This window comes from Talpa europaea, assembly GCF_964194135.1.
Source record: "Talpa europaea genome assembly, chromosome: 6".
NCBI lineage: Eukaryota > Metazoa > Chordata > Mammalia > Eulipotyphla > Talpidae > Talpa > Talpa europaea.
Window position 1 is genome coordinate 105,158,581 of NC_140072.1, and position 25,745 is coordinate 105,184,325.

Here is a 25,745-nt window from a genome sequence, read left to right on the forward strand (position 1 = left end):
GACCACTTTCTTTAATCCATTATAATTTTTCTTCTTTAAACAACGTGGAGCATGCCTAATATACTATTTGTGGAATGATTAATTTTCCTTTCCAGTAAATTGAAATAAAGAAAATGTTCCTTAAGGAAATTATGGAAAACAAATGTTAACTCAAGACTACCTCAGTCTGAAGACACAGTACACATTTTGCAAGTCACTAGAAGACAAAAGGGATCCACATCATAGTTCATTCTTTAAATAATCCTTGGACCTCATTATTGGGATGTAGCTCCTGGCTCTGGGTGAGCGCTATCAAAAAATGCCTTTAAAGTTTTTTGGACAAGTAAAATAAAGCTGAAAGGAAAATGAATGAAAGTTCAGATTAAGAACATATGGAAGAACAAGATTCAAGACTCTTTAGGCTGAAGAAAACAGGCAGAGTAACTTCACTCGTGATGTCAAGTTAGTCTATTTTAATTACATCCATTCATCATCTTTCAGTATAAGGCAGTACAGTGAAAAATGGAGACTAAATTACAGAAAGAATTACCTGAAATGATTGTTAATACAGGATCACACTGTCAAGGTCTTTGGTTTCTCTCATACTTAAGGAGATAGTAATAGTATTGTTGAGGTAGGTGGTTTGCTATGGTTTCACAACTTGAAAAGTATTATTTGACTCACAGCTACAAACATATATGAACAATCCTTCATTGCTCAATACATATTTAACTGAGTTCATGCCTTCCCATTTCTATCCTCTTCTCAGACATCTTGTGACCACTTTTGTACATACTAGTGTTTTCACTGAGGGTATGTGCAAAAATAAGAATTGTTGAAATTAGATTAATTTTACTACATCATTAAGAGTTGTGGTAAAAAAGTCCTAAGAGAAAGAAGATTGAAACTAGCTAAAATGAGGGGTTTGCATTGTAAGTGAATCTAAATTATCTGTGTCCCCTAGTCCTCTGGATAACTGAGAGTCAGCTGTGCACACATCTGTGGGTGTTTATAAACATTTACCATCTGTGAGAAACTTATGGGTTGTAAATGGTGGGCTAATTAGTGAAATGCTAGTCATTCTTAATGACAGTTGTTACGGATAAAGGTTTTATCCAAGTTAAATTGATCTCAGAACCCTGTTGATCACTGGAGGCCACTCTACCTTTTATTACAAGACCAAGGAGCTATACTACACTGTAATAAGTTACACATTAAAGATGCATTATAACTAGATGAGGCTGCCAGTTTATGCATGTTAGTGTGTTCTGCTCTTAATAGATTAAAGTGCTGATTGAGTATTTGTCTGAGAATATGAGTAGTTGTCATCCTGTAAAAAGGTCATCTGATTCTGTAATATATGACATTTTCATTTCTGTTCTACATATATACTAAACACACCTTCCATTCAAAAAACTAAGAAAGCTTATATAGCAAAGTAGTAACTATCAAGAGACAACTCATTCATGGAAAGGTCTGTGCATATACATAAATGTACATATATGTATTTCCTAGGTTCTCTATCAATAACTTTTCAAAATCATCTTTGAAAGATCGAAAACATTAAAAGCTTAACATCTAGATAAATCCATCCTATAACTGGGGCTCCCTGGCAGCAGAGAGGTTAAAGTCTCAGTGCTATCACCAGCCACTGCAGCAAGAGTTTGATCCCTGGCCAGGGAGTTAGTCCACATGCCACAGAAGACCTCTCCTATTTCGCTCACTGCTCCCCTCAGCAGTGTCTTTCAGTGGATCTGCCTGTTCTGCTCCCCACTCTTGTCTCTGGTGAATCCTCTCATTCTCCTGCACCTCTGGCTTACACCCCAGTTTTTGTATGCATTAAAATAAATCTTTAAAAAAAATTGTCATATGACCAATTAGAAAACAAAAAAAAAAACCCTACAAAATACAAAATTGCACATGAAGACTTATATTTCCTGACAATGAAAAGTGTCTTCTAAGAGTGTATTTTAATAGAGACTGATATTATAGAACAAGAGGAGGCCTAAGCAAATATGGATTCCTTGGGTTTTGACACAAAATATCTATTATTATTTAAAAGTCAATCTAAAGAATCTAGATGGAAATTTCAGAGTTAGAAGGAAGATAATTTTATGGATGATGAGACTTATGTCCAGGGAAATTAAGTGATCTGCTAATTATCACTTAGCTACTAGTAGAGCCAGGGCTGGAACACAGGTGACCCTGACTCCCAGGCTGCAGCACTCACTCAATGGCAAGTGACACTGCTGGTGCTCCATCGGGAATTCTGACAAATGAAAACAACAGCCCTATTTTAAAGGTCACTCCTTTACTCCCCATACCTCCTATCCTTCATACATGCCTGCTTTATTTTATTCTTCTTAGAACTTATTTACTTCTAACACTGTAGCCTAAATGTTGCCTGTCTTCTCTACCAGAATATATCTAAGTCCACAAGGGCAGGCGTGTTTGTTTGTTTTGTTTGCTGGTGTGTTCCCAGGAACTAGAACAGTAACATGGCATAAAATGTGCTTAATAATTATTTGTTGAATGAAACAAAGCTTTTTGATAGGAAAAAGTTTTTTGCTATTACAGTAATAATTTTATCAGTGAAGGAGGTATTCCAATTTTGCCAGAGATTTAATAACCACAGAGCAAATTACACAGGAGCCATGGGGATGCCTTTGGAATACTAGATGAGATGTGCTTAATGGTTAAAGAAAAAAAAAAAACAAACCTAAAAATACGAAAACAATCACATATGCCAGGAAAATAAACGTGAGAGCAAATGTCAATAATGAGAATTGCAGAGCCTTAGAACTGAATACCTGGGCTGATTTCAGCTGAATTGGCAGGAGTGATATTGATTAGTTTTCCTTCAAGAGAATAATGGGACATATTTTGTCTTATCTTACCTACATCCCACCTCTCACTCAGACTCTCCAGGAGATAGCTACTCCAGCTTAAGCTCATGAGCTATATGATTTTTCAAATATTCTTGGCGTAGTTATTCTAGTTACAAAAAATTCCTAAACTGCCTTTGTAACAAAGAAGATTTTCTTTCCTAAGAAGGAAGTTACCATGTACAGTTGTTGTTTTTCATACCTACAGGATCTTGCAGAAAAAATTATCCCCTAGATTAAAAGATTTTATTCTTTTTTTCTTTTTTTTTTAATAGAGGCATGCTTTATTTTTTATTTGTTTGCTGGTTTGTTTTGTTTATACATGCACTGGGTACAGTCAGAAGCGCGGGAGGGTGAGAGAATTCACCAGAGCCAGAGCAGGAAGCAGAGCAGGCAGAAGGACCGAAGGACACTGCTGAGGGGAGCAGCGGGCGGCAGGAGAGGTCTGCGCGCCATGTGGGACCCTCCTCCGGTGGCCGGGGAGCAGCCGGGGATTGAACCGGCGCCGCAGAGGCGGCGCGCAGTTTCGCAACCCAGCGCTCAACCGCTGCGCCACCGGGGAGGCCCTAGATTAAAAGATTTTAAATTGGAGAAGAAAAATTAACATCATCCAAGCTCATCATGAAAGTTTTTTCCTGCCTTCCCACACCCAATCAGCTACAGAGCCCTGTTGGCATGTCCTCAAAACTGTCTCAAATTTATCCTGTCTTCTCCTTCTTAGTACATCCCCATTTATGCCTTTGGCATTTATCTCCTACAAAATTACAAAAGCCTCCTAAGTGGTCTCACTCATTCTACTGTCCCACACCCTCTAATCCATCTGCATTTCCACCATCAGAAAGAAGATCCTATCACTGCTCTACTTAACACTCTTGGTGTGTGCCTGTAGGATGAAGAAAAAAAACCTAAAGCACAGCACCCACTGTGCACTTCCAATTTAGCCTCATCTCTTCCCATCATTCAGGCCTGTTACATTATCTGTTGCTGTCCAAATAGGAATGTCATGCCATTGTGTCTTAATTTATTCAGTCCCAGGTTTGGAAGCCCTGGCTCATTTCACTCTGTGTTCATTTGGTATCATTTAATTCAATGTTCAGCAATTCAAAGGAGTGCCAGAAATTCTCTTTGCTGCACAACTGCTCAGGTTTCAATCCACCTTCCCTTCCTGTCCCCTAATGGGGAAGTCAAAATGATCACTCACAATATAAGAATGACACACAGAAGAAAGAATGCACACCACATTCTTGGGTGGTAAATGGGCAAGATTTCCCCCAGCTAATGGGACAGAGACAATTCTGTGCACACTGCTGCTCAATTCAGGCGGAAATGGGCTTAGAGGATAGAATTTCCCAAGGAGTAAAAGGTAGTGGAATCTTAGAGTAGTAGTATCTTCTGTCCAACACACAGAACTGGGAGGGCAGATCCAATGATGCATCAAGTCCTCTTCAGAGGGAGTCTGCGATTAAGTCTGGGCCCAAGGTAGTTCAGAAGCCCCCACAGCAGTTAAGTGCTATGGGAGGAACACAGTGACTTCCTATGGGGACTGACTAGGAGGAAAGAAAATCAGCAGAGAAAAAGTGCATGTTCAAGTAATCGGAAGAACATGGATAGGATTCCCAGAACCACCAACGTCAGGGAGCAAACAAGGAATCTAAGATTTCCTTAGATTCCTTAGATTCCTTTAGACAAGGATCTAAATTTCCAAGGTTATCAAACAGAAGCCAAACACACATCACCTTTACCAAAGACAGACTGGAAAAATTATGCCAAAGTAAGGAGACCATTGTGGGCCCAGAGAGAGCTGAAACAAATGTGCAAATTCTTAGAAGTGAGCTCTCATCAAGTTTGGAACTCATTTATAGGGAGAAGAACAATAATAGAGTGGAAGGGAATTTCAAACATGATGAAATTCTATACTGGACTTGCAGGGCTAAAATTCATCATACGCACATACACAAAGAGGTAGAGAGGGAGGGAAGGAGAGAGAGAGAGAGACTGAATTGACTAAGCTGTTTATATGAGGTAGGCTCATGAGTGGCCCCAAGTCAGAAATTAAATTGCATTTATAGAAATAGTTGCATCTTTGCACACCTGAATTTGTCATTGTGTCTGACTTTATCTGTTACCAACACTATAAGATTTTAACAATTATCATAAACTATATTTTCCTCTACCAAAAAGCAGACTTGACAGATGTCATATCTTGTTTTAGAATTGGGCCTATTTACCATTAGTGAGTATATCCAAATATATACAACTGAGAAATTGTCCCACAAACATGAGTTCCATAAATATTTCAAAAATACTCATTGAACACCTGCTATAGGAAGAAACTATTAGAAACAGCAGCTCACTTTAAAAAATGGTTTGTTCTTAAAAAATGCTCACTTTCCTATAAGAATTTTATTTTTGTAATATTTAGTGAAAAATAATGGTATGTTTGATTTTCATGTAAAAAGAAGAAAGTGTTTAATAGCCAAATCAGAACATTAAACTATAAATTAAAATAACTATAGTAAATGGTTCATACCATTCTTTCATTTTATTTTATAAAAGATAAATATCTAATTAATGAAATGAGATAAACCTTTACACCAAAGAAGGCTTCAATACATTTCTAGGAGAGATACACCAAATCCCAATATTTGATTTCTGTATTCAAAACTGACCTCACTTTGGAGCAGGTTTAAAGCAGGTGCACACACACACAAGCCTCCACTGGCTAAGCTGTAATAGACGGCACTTTTTTATTTCCGAGTTCCTCAGATTCTAGCTACAATGGCAAACACTGTTGGAGATATTTTTCCTTTCGCTTCTTTCTTTTCCCTTTTTAGAGTTCAGGAATGATGACAGTTTGTATTCTATTTCCACTATATCACAGTGCAATGCTTTAGGAACAGGATGGTACCAAACATAAAATAGGAATTTAGTCATGGGGGGAGAGCAAAGATTTGAAAAACAACACTCCTCTCCAAGCCTGTTCCCACCGAGGGAGTGTAGCAGTTCTGAACAAAGCTTGCTATCATATGGGCTCTTCTCTTCTAGTATTTTCCAGGCAGAGAAGAGAGTTCTTAAACTATCCCAAGTGTCTCCAAATGTGCACTAAGATATCTGTTCACTATCACCAGATACTGTGACTTAGGGAAAAAACACTTCCTCAGACTGCAACATTGTATACCTTGAAGTGTTGTGAAAGAATGAAATGGAGGAATCAGAAAAGGAAGAATCAATAGAAAACACTATCATCCAAACCCCTGTTTCTTTGGAACTAACTCTTTAGTATCCCATGCAAAAGTCCTCTAAGGGTTGCAGGCAAGAGGGCATCATTAGGTATTTTTGCATGGATAAAGGTTTCTTCAATTATTATAAATGATATTTTCTTCTATTAAAGGTGAAGTCAGAGTACCATGACTAGGGTCACAGCAAAATGGCCAAATAATGCATTAAAGTATCTACACATTTATTCATTTGTTAATATTTATCTAATTAAAACAGAAATGAGTGACTACAATCAAAAGGCCTATGTATTTTTGAAAGACTATTTGTTCTATAACAAACATTAAAATAAAGGAGGGCAAATTTAAAAAAAGGATGTTAGTCACATGTGAATCCAACAGATAATAGAAACTAATTAGCATTGAGACTATTCAGTGGAAACCAGAGATCAAAATTGCAATTCAGCAATAACACACTCTAACTTCAAAACTATACCTGGAGTACAAATACAATAGAAAGATGCCTTTCACTTAATTCTTCACTTTTGAATTAGTTCCTTTTGTTCACCAAGTACACTATCTTTTTGACTTTGTGACATTTGAGTCTACTTTGCAGTTAAGTTAAAAAGAGGAACTGTCACATTTCAAATCTGAAGAGTAAAGGCAAGTGAGAGAATCAAGAGTCAGAATGACTTTGGAGGGAAACTAACAGAGTGATCCTTCAACACACCACTCCTAAAAGTGATGAAGCCTCTGATTCAACACTAATGGGACAAAAAAAAAATGTTTCTACTTTGCAAGAGTTCCTGCGTGAATAGCACTAATAGTTCAAAAACAATCATCGAGAGGATTGTACTGAACTAAAATTACTGCCACTTCTACCCATTAGTGGTAATTATTGGTGGAAGTTCTATGGTGACAGTTCACTCTCACCAGGCAATGGTCTCCCAAGAATTGCTTGTTCCAAAAACAGTCGTCGATTTTCTGTTATTATACTAGTCTGTCAAATTCTTCCTGCCTTGGGGCATCTGAGTCTGTGTTAAGGCTGTCCTTAATGTTAACTCCATTAATATTATGCTGCTTCTAATTTTCTAGAAGAACACTGGATATCTGAGGAAGGAAGCTATCGAGGAAACAATATTTAAAATCCTATTACAAAATAATGCCTACTTCCATCTAAACACTAATGCCTATTTATACCATTTCAAGTAACACATAAATATTCAATTTCTTTGCTTAATTTTTCCAGCCTGCTTCAGGGTATATTTATTCAACATGAAAAGGCAAATACTACTGAGTTCCTTTTGTATTCAGCAAGATAATCACTTTAGACTTTGAGCAACCTTCATGACCAAGTTCAGCAGCAGTGAATGGATTTCCTTCAACTTTAAGGATTTAATGTCAAAATGACCAAAAATAGGAAGAGAAAAGAGAGAGCCTATTAATAAAGAAATAAAAACTTGGCTCCCCTATGACCTTTTGACACATTGATATTTTCATCTCAAAAGATATACAAACAATAGTACAGAAATACTGGGGATTATAAGCTGGGATAAAAGGGTAAGAGTACAATGGTTGTGCTAGACTGGTTACTGAAATGAACGACAGCCTAGATGCTTGCTAGCATTTCAAAAGTTCAACTGCACCACTTTTCATTTCAAATTAGTGGAATCTAAAAATCAGATAATTTTCTGCTGTTATATATGTACCAAAAATTAGTTTTCCCTAAACAATCACCTTTTATCAGTAATTTTACTTGTTTAACTATTAGATATTCATTTTCAACACAGATGGGCCATTTTGCAAAAGTATGCTTTTCGGCTTATAGAGAGACAAAGAGAAAAGTTAACAAAGTTTTATTTTTTACTCTATTATACAAATCAAAGAACAGTCTCTAAAGAGCATTGTTTTAAATCAGGAGTTGGCAAACGTTTTCAGTAAAGGGCCAGATAGCAAATATTCTAGGATTTGTAGCACAAACATCTGTGCCCCCACTATTAATTCTGCACTTGCAGAACAATGGCTGTCATTATGTTAACATTAATGCATTAGGGAACTGGTGCGATAATCTTCCAATAAAGCTTTATTTATAAAAACAGGTGCAGTCTGATTTGGCTCAAGGGCTATAGTATATGTTTTTATTTTATACATTAAAAAAGTAATATGCTAAACTGAACACAAGGTGAAAGAGATATCTTTTAAGCAGTTAAGTTTTTATCAATTGTCTCACAAGTCTTGAGTGTCTTCTGGTACAACTTAGGTACTAGATCTTAGGAGATAAAGAATGCATAAATCTGTGTTCTTGAAAAATATACAAGGTATTAGAAGCTTAAGAAAAAAGCCAATGTAACCAAATATTCTATAATGTTAATATAAGACTTAAGGTTTTTGAGAAAGATTATCAAATATAAAGGACAAATAATTCAGTGGAGACCATTTTGGAGAATGCAAGAATTGAACTCAATCATATTTTGATACATTCAGTCAGTTAAGAATTAGAGGAAAGGTATTTATGGCAAGGGAACAACAGAAATGAATGCAGGTAAGAAGGAACTGCTGTCTGAGATAATGTGGATGATATAACCAGTTCAAGAGAGGCAGAGCAAGAGTAGTCACTGAGAAGTTTGTTGATAGTCTCTTATTCACAAGTTTTGCATGAAGATATTTTAGAATCAGAGTTTTTCAGACTAAGAGAAGGTCAAAAAGGTATGCATATGCTGTAAAATAGTAGCATATTCAGAGCAACATAGGCTCTCTTTTAATTTTAGGTGATCTTTTCTGCAACACGAATACTCACACTTCATGCGACCTATCAATTCAGATGAAGTTTGTCATAAAATGAGTTTGGATACTATGGTACAAACATTTTGGATTTCAGAGAACTTGCACTTTGAACAGCAGAAGAGGTGGGGGAAAGACAGTGAATTTATCTGCCCTGAGGGCACAGCAATCCTCTTTTTTTTTTTTTTTTTTAAATTTTGTTTGCTTGGTTGTTAAGAGTTTTTTTTGCTTGGTACTAGCAAGTATTCAGTGTTAGAGATAGTATGAATTTCACCTCTTTTCCAAATATATATATTTCTCTGTTTAGTGTTGAACTGGACTTTATGAAGGTACCAACCAGGTTCAAAAGTTCGTCTTTCTAAGGAGATGTCTCTGGAGGCCATTGTTTCTGAGGGTTTATGCTTAAAATAGAGATTTACATAATGCATTAGATATGCATTAGATAATCCTGAAGGGTAAATTTCTTAAAAGATAGAGAAATGCATGATTGCATCTGAAAATAAACAACATTTATTTGTCAATCTCTGAAATTAATAAGTTAACTTTCTATCAAATACAAACAATAATTCCACTCAGAACTAAAGGTCTCATCATGACAACAATTCACTGATTTAGAAGGCTCACACTGTTAACTACTGATTTGGAAGACAGTTTCCTAAAGATTATTCAATGTTATACACAAAGAAGATGCCACTGTGATTGAGTTCTCAATAACAATAAATGTAGCAGATGCTATCAAAGTAAGAGTTCTCCATTGTAATAAGAACCAAATGACTGGAATGATTTCTGCCCCAGAATATGAACAGGGTGAATCTGTGCTTAGTAACAGCAGAACTCTAAGTAATGTAAATACAAAGATTTTTTTTTTTTTGGTAAAACTTAAAAGTAATTCATGCTATATGATAAATATCCTAGTTATTTTGACCCAAAAAAAGTTTATGATAACTGGAATTTAATGTTTCATCTCAGAAGCAATGTTAACAAAAAATGGAGTTTATTTTCAAGTCAGCACATAGTTAATATATATAATACTGATAAGAACAGCACTAAAAAGTCATTCTGAAAATGATTTTAAAATATTGGATGAGGGCCTCCCCGGTGGCGTAGCGGTTGAGTGCTGGGCTGTGAAGCAGCCCGCCCTCTGCAACGCCGAAGCTTCGGTGGTTCGATCCCTGGCCACTGGTGAGGGTCCCACACGGCGCTCAGACCTCTCCTGTCGCCCGCTGCTCCCCTCAGCAGTGTATTTCTTCAGTCTGCCTGCTCTGCTCTCCCCTCTGGCTCTGGTGAATTCTCTCACCCTCCTGCACTTCTGACTATACCCAGTGCTTGTATAAATAAATAAAATCTTTTAAAAAAATATTGGATGAGCAATAAGCTGATTAGTATGTATCATAAAGATGCTTAATGAAGAGTGACACAATAAAGAAAGTACAAAGAATAAAAAATAAGTACTATTTTCAAGATATGTTGGTCTGGAAGCGACTCAGAACCTCCTCTCCAAGTTTCTCCTTTCTTGGGCATTTACAAAGGAGACAGAGGATGGTCTGTGAGTCTTGAATGGTTACAAAGAGAAAACATTTATTATTGCACACAAAGATTGGGCTCTGAGTTTTCACAAATAAAACTGTTATTCCAGTAAAAGGTATTCCTACACACCCATGAAAACCTGAATATAACAAGACTCTCAAACATATTTCCCAAGAATATCCCTCAAGACAATTCATGGCTTCTCAGTCTCTTAATACCTTATCGGAAAAGAAACTGTTACAAGGTAGAGCTGAGGGTAAACTGTGGGGTGTAGCAGGACACTTGTTCTAGAGTAAAGCACACTAAGGTGCTTGTGCCCTCTTCCCAAACCTACTATACTGTTCAGGCCTTGTTTCCATAACCTTTAAATAGGGTAAAACAATGAAAATATTGAAGAAATAGACCTTTCAACCCTCTCCATCCCCTGACTTTAAAACTGTTGACCTCTGACTATGTGGGTGGGCACAGAACTAGTCCGATCATGGCAAACTCTCAGAGGGAAAGTGGGTCGTAGTGAAGTTATCCTCCTAGTTCTGAGAATTGGGATAAACAAATCCTTGGGCAAGCAAAAAAGAAGCAGCAGAGTCTGAACCAGAGTAGCTGAACATTTCTAACACACAATACCCTCAAATTTCTGGACACAAAGGAAGGGGTCATTTGGCTTAAATTTGTTGACTATGGTACCAAAGAGATAGTTGTCCTTCTCAGTCAAATGTATCCAGGGATGACCTCCAAACATAGGTACAGTTTAGCACCCGTTACCAATCATTACACTTGTTTTGACTCCTTTTTCTTGCACTATATATATACAGGACAAATAATTCAGTGGAGACCATTTTGGAGAATGCAAGAATTGAACTCAATCATATTTTGATACATTCAGTCAGTTAAGTATCCAAACTCATTTTATGACAAACTTCATCTGAATTGATAGGTCGCATGAAGTGTGAGTATTTGTGCTGCAGAAAAGATCACCTAAAATTAAGAGAGCCTATGTTGCTCTGAATATGCTACTGTTTTACAGCATATACATACCTTTTTGACCTTCTCTTAGTCTGAAAAACTCTGATTCTAAAATATCTGCATGCAAATGGCTAAATCATCAGTACTAAAGGAACAATAGCACAATAGTTAAAAATAGTTAACTATTTTTAGTTAAAAATAGAAGACTAGCGTACTGAATTTATTGTTTGTTATATCTGTGACCATCTACAAAGAAATTAAATTCTTTGATTAAATATAGTCTCATAACTTTGCTGTAAGCACTACATACAAAAATGAAGTGACATAAGAATGGCAATGTGTGAGCAATATAAAGTAGTAGGAGGGCCTCCCCGGTGGTGCAGTGGTTGAGCACTGGGTTGCGAAGCTGCCGGCGGCCTCTGCAGCGCTGGTTCGATCCCCCGCTGCTCCCCGGCCACCAGAGGAGGGTCCCGCATGGCGCGCAGACCTCTCCTGCCGCCCGCTGCTCCCCTCAGCAGGGTACTTCGGTCCTTCTGCCTGCTCTGCTCCCCGCTCTGGCTCTGGTGAATTCTCTCACCCTCCCGCGCTTCTGACTGTACCCAGTGCATGTATAAAACAAACAAACAAATAAATATATAAATAAATGAATAAAATACCTGCCTCTTTAAAAAAAAAAAGTAGTAGTAGAGCAGCGGTAGTGATGTTACTACTATTGTTCCATAAGAAATGGGGTTAAGAAAAGAGAAATATACTAAAGCCAATACAAGTCTAATTTGTTATGCTGTTCTATATACTGATTTCTTATATAAAGAGAAAATTAAAACCATTGGCTTGTCTACATGTATCAATTGCCAATGATACTCAAAAATTGAAAGCACTGCTGCACAAAACTACAATATATGCAATTATGGAAAATAATCTAAGCTTTACGATATTTGTAGAGGACAGGGTAATTGTCACAGCCTTTATGAAAGCAAGTACGCACATTAATTGCATATCTGTTGAGATTGGCAGAGACATTCCCAAGTAGTATTTATGTAATATGCATTTCCTCTAAAATGGAAGCCTAATTGCTTAGCTATTCTAAATTGCAGAATGGAAAACAAAGGAGCAGTTTTGGCCATGTGGGTAAACAACAGATTTCTAAAAGCTAATTATCTCTTTATTTAATAGACTGAAGTTGCACCAAATGAGACATTTAAGTCTAATAAATAATAAACAAATTGTAACCTAAAGACTGAAATATAGGAGCTGCTCATACAGCTTTTATTGGTCATTAAATAAACTCTTATTTACTTCCTCACCAAAACATAATTATACAGCACTGTGTCCATTTCAAGGCCATTTTGATGTGCTATTTAAAAATTATGTGAATCAACTTACATACTCAGGAAATCTTAAAGCATAATATTTGAATTCTATTATCAAATGCCCTATTTGTTTCCATGATTATAAAACAAATACAGTCTCAAAAAGTTGTACATAATCACATAAAATCACTATTACTATTTGTCCTGGTAGAAATAATTATACATAAGCATAGCTATACATTTTAAATAATTAAATACTAGTGTATACACTTACTTGCTCTATATCAGATGGCTAGTACTTTCCTATCCTTTAAATTAAAAGAATTCAAACTTAAATAAACTTAGAAGATGTATTCAAAATCCACATAGCGATTAAATAAGGACATCATGAAAATGTAGCTAATTTGCTTGCTTGTTTAATGTAATACCAAATCATTCAACAGAAATAACCAAAATGTATATGTGAATATTTAAAAGACCTCCAGGCTCATCATTTTTAAAGAAAACAAAAATGAGAAAAATGATCTTTTAATGCTGTAACTTGATAATTTGAGATGCTATGCTTTCTTAGCTTTGCTGCTCAAAAGAATTTTTAATGTTTCATTTTTCTTCATAGGGAAATTTTACCCACTATTCTATCTTTATTTTCATTCTATTAACAAAAAATCACATTTTGAATTGATAGTCATAATAAATAGTAGACTTGAAAATAGATGCTTTCTCTCTTGCCAAAGGCAAGTAATGATTTATGAAGGATAAGAACAGGGATTTAATTTACTCTACTACCTCAGGTGGTGATACAAGAATGTGTGCATCTGTGAAAAAAGCAGTTCTTATCTGCATGGTGAGAATACATAAGACATGAAAATCTATGCGAAGGAAGCTCCCTGTGGGCTTATGACAGGGTTATGTGAAGATTTTCTATCACTCAGAAGTCTATTTCCTATATACAAAAATAAAACAAAAAGCTCCTCATCCAGAGAGGTGACCAAACACTAATGTAGATTCATTCCACCCTTCTCCATATTTTTAAGACTAGGAAAGCTCTACAAAGACTAGAGAAGCACTATGTTCTGTACTAAAATATAATGCTCACAAAATGAAAAAAATTTGCAAAATTTTAACTGATCTTCATAGTAAGATACTTAAAAATTACTATTATCAGCATAATACATAGCATAGTATATAAATGTGAACCTGCTTATCTTATCAATTTCTACAGATTATTACAAACAACATTTTAGATCATCAAGTTTGGTATAAATCCTCTCCTCAATCCTGTAAGACTGAATTTTGTCATTACTATATCCTCTGCTTCTGTCAGCGTGCCTCTCATTATCCTGTCTTACTTTACTTCATATACTTTTTTTATAATAGGAAATATCTCATACATGTGTTGTCTGAATCACTTATTAGAATACTAAACTTCATCAAAGCAGGAACCTTATTTATCCCTGAAACCCATCATATAGGGAAAAAAAGCTACCTTTTAATGAATAAAAGAAAATTGCTCTGGCTATTAAATGTCTTTTCTATACCAATAAAATAATAATGTAGGGCCATATATGGCACTATGTTTTTCAGAGTATTAAATGTCTTTAATTGAAGATATTTGTCAAATATTAAAAATTCAGTGAAAGTAGAAAAAAATGACATTGTGCATAATAATACTGTAAATAACTGAGTGCTAGTTAAATATACTACTATGTAACTTCTATTTCATGTCTCCAAATCTGTAAACATCATGATTTCACAAAAAGTATCATCTACCTGTAACATGGGAAAAAAGATGACTGCATATTTATACATGGGTAAGTTATTCAATCATGTTGGGTGTCTCCCATGTATACAGGAGGTATCCACGTTATTATTAAACTTATTTTTGGCTTTCTCTCTAGCAATCTGTCTGATGATTAATGGCTCACATAGAAGAACTCACAGGGGTACAGGTTGATTTCCTTTGCAAACAGACACAAACAAGGAACTTATATAAGCTAATGATATAAGTTAGTGAAATTAGTCTAATACTTTTGGAACTGAAGTGCAGAAAAAATCTTAAAAATATTTATCCTTTTCCAGTTCATTTCCCAATAATAAAATTTGTCAATTATTTATGTATAAATGTATTGAAAAGCTGGAAAGTAACTATTATTCTATGACCTCATTACTGACTAATGAAAGTTAAATTGGTTAAGTCATGTCCAATAGATACCATGATATATATGAAAAATTAAAAATTATACCTTACAAATAGTATCAAGTACTCCAAAGTTTGACAAAATAAAAGATGTTAATCTGCATATTCACTAGGATCATAGCTATTAGTCAAAGGCAAAAAATTTCAAAACAAGCAAAAATGTGCCAAAATGTTAACATTGATTCTTTGGATAGAAGAATGTATGTTTTTTGATCTACCACTTTTTAGGTGTTTTTTATAACACAGAGGTATTCTCTTTAAATTGGAAAAATAAAGCAGTCATCTTAAAAAGAGAGCTTTCATAGGGGAAATACAAATTTAAGTTAAAACATTATTACTAGTATTTTGGAATTGAAGTTGCATTAAATTTTTTGTTTCCTAGATTTTACCTTTTCAGTTATGATAAAACAGAGAACATTGCTGAGAGCTAATGTATCATAAACCTTGGACAAAACCCACAAACAACACAATCTGCCATCAAGTATCTCATGTAGTTGCCTCTTTAACCAAAATTGAATGAATTAAGTTTCAAATATCAGAATATCTGGTAAAGTAGAAAGTAATAAATTATTTTAAAATGATTTCCAGAAGCATATTTTTTAAATCAATGCTAAGCCTGTCTGATCTCCATTTTTGTTAATACTTTAAGATGTTTCTGAGAACACTTCCTGAATTTTAAGTATAGCCATATAAAGAAGAAAATGTGCTTAGATTATATTTTTCCCCTGCAAGAAATGTGTGATACATTAAGGTACTCAGTTTGCTTTATTAAACATAATTTATGTCCACAAAAGTGAAATCAAAGTTTTACTCCTGGGTAAAGCTTAGGTGAATTTGCAGTCCAGAGTTGTAAACTGTGTAATTTAACAGTGAAGCTGATGGATTTTAATTCAAGTCTTCCGTGGTTTGTAGGTGGAAGAGACAGAATGTTTGAGACTGGGGTGGGGAGGTGAGGGGGTGAAAATATAATTACAATTTACTGAATTTCTTTTGCTTCTAAGTTGGTGGTATCTTTTAGCTTTGGAAAAAAGACCTAGCTGTAAAACACTGTTATTTTTCTATTTGAAAATTTTTCCAAGAACTTTGTATTAAAAAAGAATTTAAATATATACAGGTAGAGATATTAGTGCATTGAACAACTAAACTCCTCCAAGTACCCATCACCCAATTTTAGCAATTTCTATTATAGCCAATCTTGTTTCCTATGCACACCTGCCTACTTCCAACTCATTCTGGATGATTTTGATGGAAATCACAAACATAATATCTTTTCCCCTGTAAAATTTCAGTATGAGTCCTAAAAGATATTTTAAAGCATATTCACAATACTGTCATGTCTACAAGACAAAGAGTATTCAAATTTTCAGACTGCTTTTCTACAGTTACTTGTTTGGATTAGAATATACGAAAGTTCCATTTCTTGCATTTGGTTGAGATGTCCCATAAATTTCAAATTTCCCTTTTATCCCTTTTCCCCCCTGAAAATATTTTGTTGAAGGAGTCAGATTACTTGCCCTGCAGAATTTTCCAGTTTCCAGTAAATGTTAATTTATTACTTCATATTACAAAGTGGGTTTAAAGCAGTCAAAGGAATGTGAATATACCAGAGGACTAAATCACCTAGAACCAAAGCCAGACTGAAAACACTATTTGTTAATAAACCTATGGGGAAAAGCAAAAGATTGTTTCACTGCAGAAGTGATCATATGTTCCTTTTTCACAGAAGTATGAGAAACTGCTAATAAAATAGCCATTATCAAACTTATGTATATGTAGTATAAATACTAAAATTTGAGAGTACTCACCAGTCTTCATTTCTAATAAGCGCTTTTTCTTTTGCTGGCGTTCAAGTCTTTCTTTCTCTGCCAATTCTTTGGCTATCCTGGCACGTTTTTCCTTTTCCTCTGCTTCCCTTTTTTTGACATTCTCCTTTATTGCTTGCTATTACAAATAAATTTTGAAAAATAATCAACAACAGATTCCACAAAGAAAATGGAAAATTACTAAAGTGTAGAACTGTAATTAAGTGTCTTTTAGATAAGGGTTACTTCTTATATTAGTAGCAGTCTTTCAAAAGATAAGCATAGGAACTCTTGCTAAATGTTATGTATCTATAAATACAACTGTTATGGTTAAAGCACCTGCATCTTAGTGGAATCAACTTAGAGAAGGGAGACAGAAACTAAAAATAAAAAAGCATTTAATTTACAAATCAAAACAGTTTTCACACACAGAGATATTTCTAAAAGAGTGTCTAGCATATGTATTAGTGTCTCCCACACTCTCTCTAAGTAAACTACTGAGTATAACAAAATATTTGAAGACATGAAAGAACTGAAATTTTGTAATGGCTACTTGATATTATAATCACTTAATTTCTCTCATATGTAAAGAAGTATCATAAGGATGGGTTAAAGAAATATTTGATATTTCAAAGTCAGAACCTCTTACTATTCATTGTAATGAATTAACACGTGAGCCACAAGATTTCAAAAGAAATGTGATTAATTTTTTTTTTCGAAATTGTATACAAATCAAGTAGTTGCATCATCCTGTGCGGTATTAGTAAGAATTAGCAGGTAAAAAACATGAATGTCTCTAAGTGTCAACAAACTGCATGGCATCAGAGGAGATTGTATTCTCAGTAGTGATAAATCCAAACAGGTTATCTAGTTGCTACTGTATCACTAATAGTATGAAATAAAAAAGCACAAAGCTAAGCTATAACAAGTAGGCATATAATTTGGTGGTAGACTTTAATTTTTTTTTACTGTAATAATCTATTTTTTCTTTTTTTACACAAGAGTACAAATTCCTCATTAGAAATTAAATAAATTTTAATATTATTGACCAAAACAATTAAAAGCACAAGGATAAAAAGGAAGAAGAGCATAGAGTAAATACTGATTCAACCATCACCCATCCCATACTGAGATCCTGAATACTAAATGGTACTCTTCTAAGGACACTATACATATATGTGCATGACTCTAAAACAGATTTACATTCTTTACATTCTGTGTAAGAGGGGCAAGGCAGGAGGCAGAGAGAGAAAATCAACAATAAAAAGTTTGATAAATACAGTACTATGACAAAAAGGGTGATAAATGCTTATGCTTATGGGGTTACTTTACATTAGGTGGTCAGAGAAAAATCTCACTCGCTTAAGCAGAATTTTGAATGTCAAGAAGCTAGCTAGGTGATGATCTGGGAAACGGCAAAGGCAAAGGCTATAGGTGGGTTTCAGAGCAAGATGGTCAGTATAATGGTATAAGGTGAGATGCCCGATACCTGATCAGTTAGGGTCTTCTAAGCGAAGAGAAGTAAAATTAGGTTTTAAGGGGATTGGACATTTTTTAGCAAGAAACTATAAGACTAAACACTTCAAGATACCAGTATTAATCAAGCACCTTTGTTTCAAAGGGTCTTTTCAGAGCTATTTATATAATGAACAAATTTATTCATCGTGTAGTATGATAAATGGGGCTAAGGTTAGGTAGTCTTACTACCTCTTTAAAAAGATGGGTCCAGAGTCTTCTCTACTCCCAGTAGCCCCCACTATTTTGTATGTAGGTTTTAAACCTGGCCCACTAAACTCTGGTCTCTGGGAATTTGGGCTAAAGAATCTACAATATTGCGTAGTCTGACTGCTGCTATTGCTGTGAGTAATCAACTGCAGACCCCACAGACTTGTGTCTTCTGCCAACATTCACATAATTATGGCGGGCTAACTTGTTAGCCTGCTGTTGACAATAGGTAAATTCTCAGATTCTTCCCAGCTTATGACATATATCAATACTAATTATTGCTGTTCAACTATGAAACATAAGATTCAACAATAGGTGTTTTAATATTCACTTCATCCAATTCTCAGAATGGATTCTCTACTCTCCATTTTGGCACAAAATGAGTAATTATTTGTTTACTATGATGAAGTAGTAAGAGGTAAGATTTGAAAACTAGCTATAGTCTATGTTGTATCCGCCATGTAGTTTCAAATTATGGCATAGTAAGATAAACACTAGCTATAAGACAACAGCTGCTATAAAAAATCAATACAAGTTAGGAAGGTTAGAATTGGCAACATGAAAGTAGAAAATAAGGCGGGCTTCAAAGATAAGTGTGTGTGTGTGTGTGTGTGTGTGTGCATGAGATTGCTCTTGCTTGAGAGAAATGACTAAAAGGAACCTGGAAGGGATTTTTTAAAATATGCCATGTAGCTTATTTATGAAGCTTTATTAAAGTATAAACTTTTCTGATGTGAGTTTTCTATTTTAATGACTTGGTGCATTTCAATGAGAACATTTAATAGGCCGCATCAGATATAATTGTCACACCCTTTCAGTATGCCATTGGGCAATAAAAAGTCCAAATTACTTCCTAGGACCTATAAAAATAATGTTTATATTTAGAAATAAGGTCTGAAGTAGTTCGTAAAGCTATTTTGTTTTATGGAAAATGCACTATTGATTTTCATTTAAAAGCCTATCTCATTTAAAACATATCTTATTCTGACAATATAACTATTAGGAGAAGAATTTTAGCTGACAAACTATCAACAGACAGCACAGAAATAGGTATTTAGTCTGAAACTAATATGCCATTTCAATGAGGAACTTGGAATTTTATTTTATTCTAAATATTGATAATAAAAGAAGCCTAAAAAAACCCCGCCAAATAGAGAACCCATTATTTTAGATACAATTGTCTCTTAGTTACTTCAATTCTAAAATTGAAGGCAGAAAGTTAAGGGTGAGACATATATAAAGATTACCAGCTATAAGACTTTTTTTATCACCTTATTCTTGACCTGGCTTTCTGTTTTATCAATCGGCTAATAAACTGGTTTGTTACTAACTAGTTTCAGCTATACAATACCTAAAGAAATTCTTTGAGTGCTTGTAGAACTTCTCAGATTCAGCCTGTTGCATGTTATCTCAAAGATCTGTAGGTTTACTCATCTACATCAAAGACCAGAGGATTTTAATACTTTTGTCACATTTTTGACAGTTCATTTCAAAGCCATAATCAATAAGTTACCTGAATTCCTAAGGCTTACTTTTTTTAGAAACACCGGATTCTAAGATATCTATGTAAAAATACATAGGTATATCAACACATACACCTATATAAAAATACAAACATGTTATATATATGCAAGTGTGTGGAAAAAAAAAAAACTATGAGCTTACAATTAAAATCCAATTTTCCAATTTAAAGTCCAATTTCCCCTCTATGTTTCCTCCATAATTAATGTTACGACAAGAACTTTGCTACAACTATTTTACACATTATAGCATTATATACAACATATAATTTTAACAGAGAAACCAAAATGAACTAAGCCAGCCTATTTAAAAGTGTTTTAAGTGTATTTCTGTTTGTATGTATGTATGCATGTACATATGTAAAATCTGGAAGAGTCTAGCAAAGTTTAATCCTCTATAACTTGTGGCTGTTATCATAAACATTATCTTTGAGTTTTTTAAAAAAAAATTGCATCTTTTTTTTTAAAGATTTATTTATTTATTTGTACAAGCACTGGGTACAGTCAGAAGCGCGGGAGGGTGAGAGAATTCACTGGAACCAGAGCGGGGAGCAGAGCAGGCAGAAGGACTGAAGTACACTGCTGAGGGGAACAGCGGGCAGCAGGAGAGGTCTGCGTGCCATGTGGGACCCTCCTCGGGTGGCCGGGGAGCAGCCGGGAATTAAACCAGCACTGCAGAGGCTGTAGGTAGCTTTGCAACCCAGCGCTCAACTGCTGCGCCACCGGGGATGCCCAAAAATTGCATCTTTTATTGAAAACTGCTGTAACTTGTTTTTTTTACTCAATTTCTTCCTAAGATTTATCCTCATTTCTATGTATAATCTGTACTTCATTTTCATTACTTATAACCATTGCATTTTATTATTTATTCTCTGGTCAGAGGGATTTGGGCTATTTCCAATTTCAGGCTATCATAAACAAAACAGACACAAATATTTTGTGTATGTCTTCTTGTGTCTATGAGCTTTTTAATGGTAGGTACCATTATTTGGTTCTATTATTGTTTAGAAAATGCTGACAGTCACTCTAAATGAAAAGGCAAAGAAAGTTTTAGATGCTAACACAAGCAAAAGATAAATAATGTTGAAACTTTTGTATGTATTCTAAAAATACGAATACCTAAGAGTGCTGGGTGCAAGGTAACGTGGGTCATGGTGAAATGCTTTGAAAGTCACTACTCTCCAGATAGCAGTGGAGCTGACAAAGAGGATCATCTTCATTCTTACTAGATAGATAACATAATGGTTTTCAATACGGTTGTGTCAATGTACATCCCTATTGCCAGCATATAATCACAGAGCAAACACTCACAAAAACTATTATCAAATGGTCTACCAACTTTTTGGTATTTATATAATAATATCACATCATGCTTTAAACTTGTATTTCTATGGTTATTAATTAGTTCAAGTATCTTTTCATGCTTGTAAAACATCTGCATTTCCTATTTTGTGAAATACGTATTTACATATTTTATTCACTTCCATTAGGTTCATCATTTTCTTAATGATATTCTAGATACTAATATTTTGTTATTTTTTGTGTTTTATAAATATTATGAATTGTAACTGTCATTGTACTTCATTTTTAAGTAAACAGCGGTTCTTAAATTCATGTAGTCAAAAAACAAATAAGGTATTGTTTGCACATTTTATAAGTTGTTAAAGAAATTCCTCCCTACCACAAAGACATAAAGCTATTCATCTATTTCTATGTATTTTCTTAATAAAGTTTCAATGAAAAATTGTTCACATTTTAGTAATACTTCAAATGAGTCACTGTTTTTGAATTGTATGAGGTGGGATCCAACTTACTTTTTTGTCACAAGTTGACCCTGACCTTTTCACAACCAGCCTGTCTTTTCTCCATTGATCTGCAAAATCACCTCTTCTTTCATGTGTCATATACCTGTTAATGCTTTGGACCTTAGTCCATTTGGACAATATATTCACATTTGCACAAATAACAATGTCTTTATTACAACATGTCTAGCTTTTCTTCTTTAGAAATAGCTTCACTATTTTTGGATCTTTGTCCTCATAGCTATCTTTTAAATAGACTCATAAGGGTTTTGTAAAGAACTACTGGGATTTATCAACAGAATTGCTCTGATTCTGCAGATTAAGTTAGAGAGAATTAATATCTCTACAATACTGACAATATTTATGAATATGATGTGGTTCTCCATTAACTTAGTTTTTTTCCCTCATAAAAACATTATAATTTTCCCCAGTCAAATCTTATTCATCTTTTTGTTAAATTTACTCTCTGTATTTTCTCTACTTCTCTTACAGTGTCATTTACAAAATTATAATTTCTAATATTTTTTCACTGATGTCTTTAATCAAATGACTCAAACACACACTTATTTGTCCAAGAATAGTTCAAAAGGAGTCACTTTCTAGCTTACATCAATTATACATGCATCTATCAAGCATACGCGGGATTGCTTGTTTTCTAACTCCTGTGAGAATACAAATGCTTTCCATTCAGAGATGTTGGAATAAGATCTTTGGTTGAGTTAATGGGAAGTAATATCAAGGCATGAATCCAATACAGTTGGATTATTTGGCCAGGAAGATACAGAGGTGAATTGAATGTGGAAGACAAGATGTATTCTTGACCTCTAGTCTAACTATTTACTACTAAACATTTAACTATGCTAAAGATTTAGTTTACTTCTATATGTAATTTATATACACACATACTGCATGCATGTATGTTAGACATGTTTTAATCCTTGTAAATCTAATAATTTTTAAAAAAGATTTATTTATACATACAAGAGCTGGGGTACAGGCCAGAGATGCAGGGGGTGAGAGGATTCACCAGAGACAGAGTAGGGTAAAGAACAGGCAGACTGACTGAAATACACTGCTGAGGGGAGCAGCAGGCGAGACAGGAGAGGTCTGCTGCGCCATGTGGGTTGCTCCCTGGCTGGCCGGGGATTGAACTCCTGCTGCAGAGGCTGCGGACTGCTTCATAGTGTGGTGCTTAACCCCTTGCGCCACCAGGGAGGCCCCCTATATGTAATAGTTTTATGAGATTTTGTTCTAGAATAAAAGTTTATTTCCTTGTATTTTTCCCCAAAGTATTGCTTGCATTTGAAATGAGATATTCCTGATAAATTAAAACTTTCCCAGAGATAAAATTACTAGATTTTCCCAACAGTAAAATAGATTTTCCAAAAAAAAAAAAAATGTAAAATTGCCTCCACCAAAAAATATTAAAGAATAATTATATTATAAATATGCCTTATTTTGTATAATATTGATAAAACTGTAATAAATCACAAGAGTACACAACATGAGTAGAAGTCCACAGATACTTTTTGATTGTACTTCATCTCCATTTCTGATTCTTATTCCATTTAAATGGTTCAACAAATTTGATATTTTTCAACATAGTATGATATCCTATATATTTTCTTAACGTTGGAAACTATTTTATCATGTAAAATAAATGTTGAAAGGTTTATAAATGTTTTCTCATTTGGACATATGTCGTTCAACATCAATGGATAATTAAGCTATGTAAGTAGGGATCACTATAGTACAGTTTTCACTTTAAAAATCTTCTCTTCTTGTCTAAGTATTCAATTTTGATTGCCAAGTCTCTAAAATGAGATTAGAAAAACTGAATTTAAATCTCTGTGCTTTCCAGAGAGGTGGGTGTTAGGTACTGTGATAGAACAGGCTTATTTCTCCAAAGTAAATAACAATGTATGAGACCAAAACATCTGCACAAAATGCTTTGTTAGGAGTTTACTTAACCTTGAGAAAAAGCAACACTCAGCCACACAAAGCATTCTAGAAACACCTAATGAACATAGTTTTAGGAAAGGAATGAACATTTTTTAAACCTAAAGAATTAATCAATTTCTCTAGTATTTCCAAATTCAATAAATAAAATACTTTCAATGAGAATAGAGACCGTGATATATTATGTACTGACCCAAACAATTCATCTTTCATACATTCATTTAACATTCAATACAAGGTGTCATAATTTGACCTTCATAATACCATGAAACTTATGAAAATGGGAAAACATCCTTTGAGATTGTTCCAAAGGATATACAGGTCTTGGTGACTAAACTGCTTCATCTTTAAGTTGTTCTTTATCATACACTCAGCTGAAACAATACAATTACTTATTAATCCATCTGGGACTTAACATTACAGACCCTTTATAACTGTGCTAAGGATTTGTTTGCAATTCCTTCAAACACTTAGCAAAATTCCCAAATAAATGAGGTTTTTCAATCTATTCATTAAGTTCTTTAATAAAATATAAAATGTTCATAATAGATTTCACAAAATAGAACTTAATTTTCTATTAAATGTGCTCTCTTGCATCCAGAGTGGTATATTATGAAACTATTTTCCTGCCAAATAAAGGTGCAGCTAGGCACACAAGATGGTAGCAAGTATAGTGCTTAAAGGTAGGCTCTAAGACAAGGCAGCACTTTGAGTTACTGCTAATCAACTAGACAAAGGAATCATCTAACTAAAACCCCAGAATATTCTATGTGAACTTGGCAATATAAAAAAAATTACATAAAAAAGTAACCAATAATGTCTCCTTTGTTTCTCTCCTTCTACCTCTCCCCCTCCTTCTCATCTTCCAAGCAGAAGACCAGTATATCCAAGGTACAAAGAATATGCCATTTGAATCATTTTTGTTCGTGGTAGCCTAGTTTAGCATCTTGTCAATTACATGGGTCAATATTCTCAATAATTAGCTTAAACTTATTTAAGCTAATTCTTTTTCTTTTTCTGCATAATCAATCAAATGTTGTTCCCATTATTGCATTAAAATAACCCAGTTGTCTCTTTGCACTGTATCATATCAGTGTACAGGTAAAATACTGAAAATGTAAACACAAAATACAAATTACCACATGATCATGCAGAGTCTGTCAGTCAAATGAATTTATTTTACCACTGAGAACTACAGAGTAAGAATAAATCTTATCAGTAAAGAGAAAAATAAAGCTAATTAATCTAGATGTATTTTCATTGTGAGAATCCTAAAGTCTGAAGATTAGAGGAAACTACCAGAATTAAATTATTTTCAAGGTTACAAACCTAAAATATTCAGCATGTGGAATTGATTTAATTCCTTAAATAAAGATAGCAAATGATAAGAATTTAAAAGAAAAATCATATAGGTAAGAATATTTTGTCCTGGATTAGGAGCTTTTTACCTGCAAGTAAAAAGCTTGAAGACCGAAGTTCAAAATAAGCAAGAATAGAAAATACTACTATAATGAGGCAAGTTGGCTTAACATTCAGCCATAGCACTATAAAACGATCTTTTCTCTGATAACATTTAACTACTCAGCCTAAGAGCAGCCAGCACATACAAAATGCTTAATCACCTCGTTGGTCTATATAGTAGTCATCAGAAATGACATTTTGAATTGAAAAATATCAAATTTGTGTAATTTAACAGATTTGGGAAAATGAGTTTTGTCCTGACTGTCCTTTATATATCCAAAATGTTTTACACTGAAATACTCTCTCATTGGATGATTTCATTTTTGTTTGGGAAATAGGTCCTTTAGTCTGAGTATTCAGCAAAAGAATAAATTGCATTTGATCAACACATGCAGCAAGATTAAATGTGTTATTATTGATTTTATATTTGTTCATGATACAGTGTATTTCAATTGCATGAATCAAAAATCAACTTAAAGACTGCAAACAGCATGAATAACGAATCTTTAACGGGATGAAACATAACTTTAACAAAATTGTAGAAATAATGTAACACAAAACTATCAATAAAAATATGTAGCTATTTACTTAGTTCAAAGTATTCTATATGGAAGTACAA

The 25,745-nt window shown here is 34.2% G+C and overlaps 1 protein-coding gene across 1 annotated transcript in view; it reads right to left on the bottom strand.

Annotated features, from left to right (window-relative positions):
- The window catches only part of DIAPH3 (diaphanous related formin 3), a gene marked incomplete at its 3' end in the record, with an annotated part of 318,599 nt that overhangs the window by 128,640 nt on the left and 164,214 nt on the right, over nucleotides 1-25,745 (bottom strand). The window contains exon 18 of the mRNA XM_084235758.1: nucleotides 16,663-16,798. Coding sequence (XP_084091884.1) covers nucleotides 16,663-16,798 — 136 coding nt within the window. The remainder of the gene's footprint in view (nucleotides 1-16,662; nucleotides 16,799-25,745) is intronic.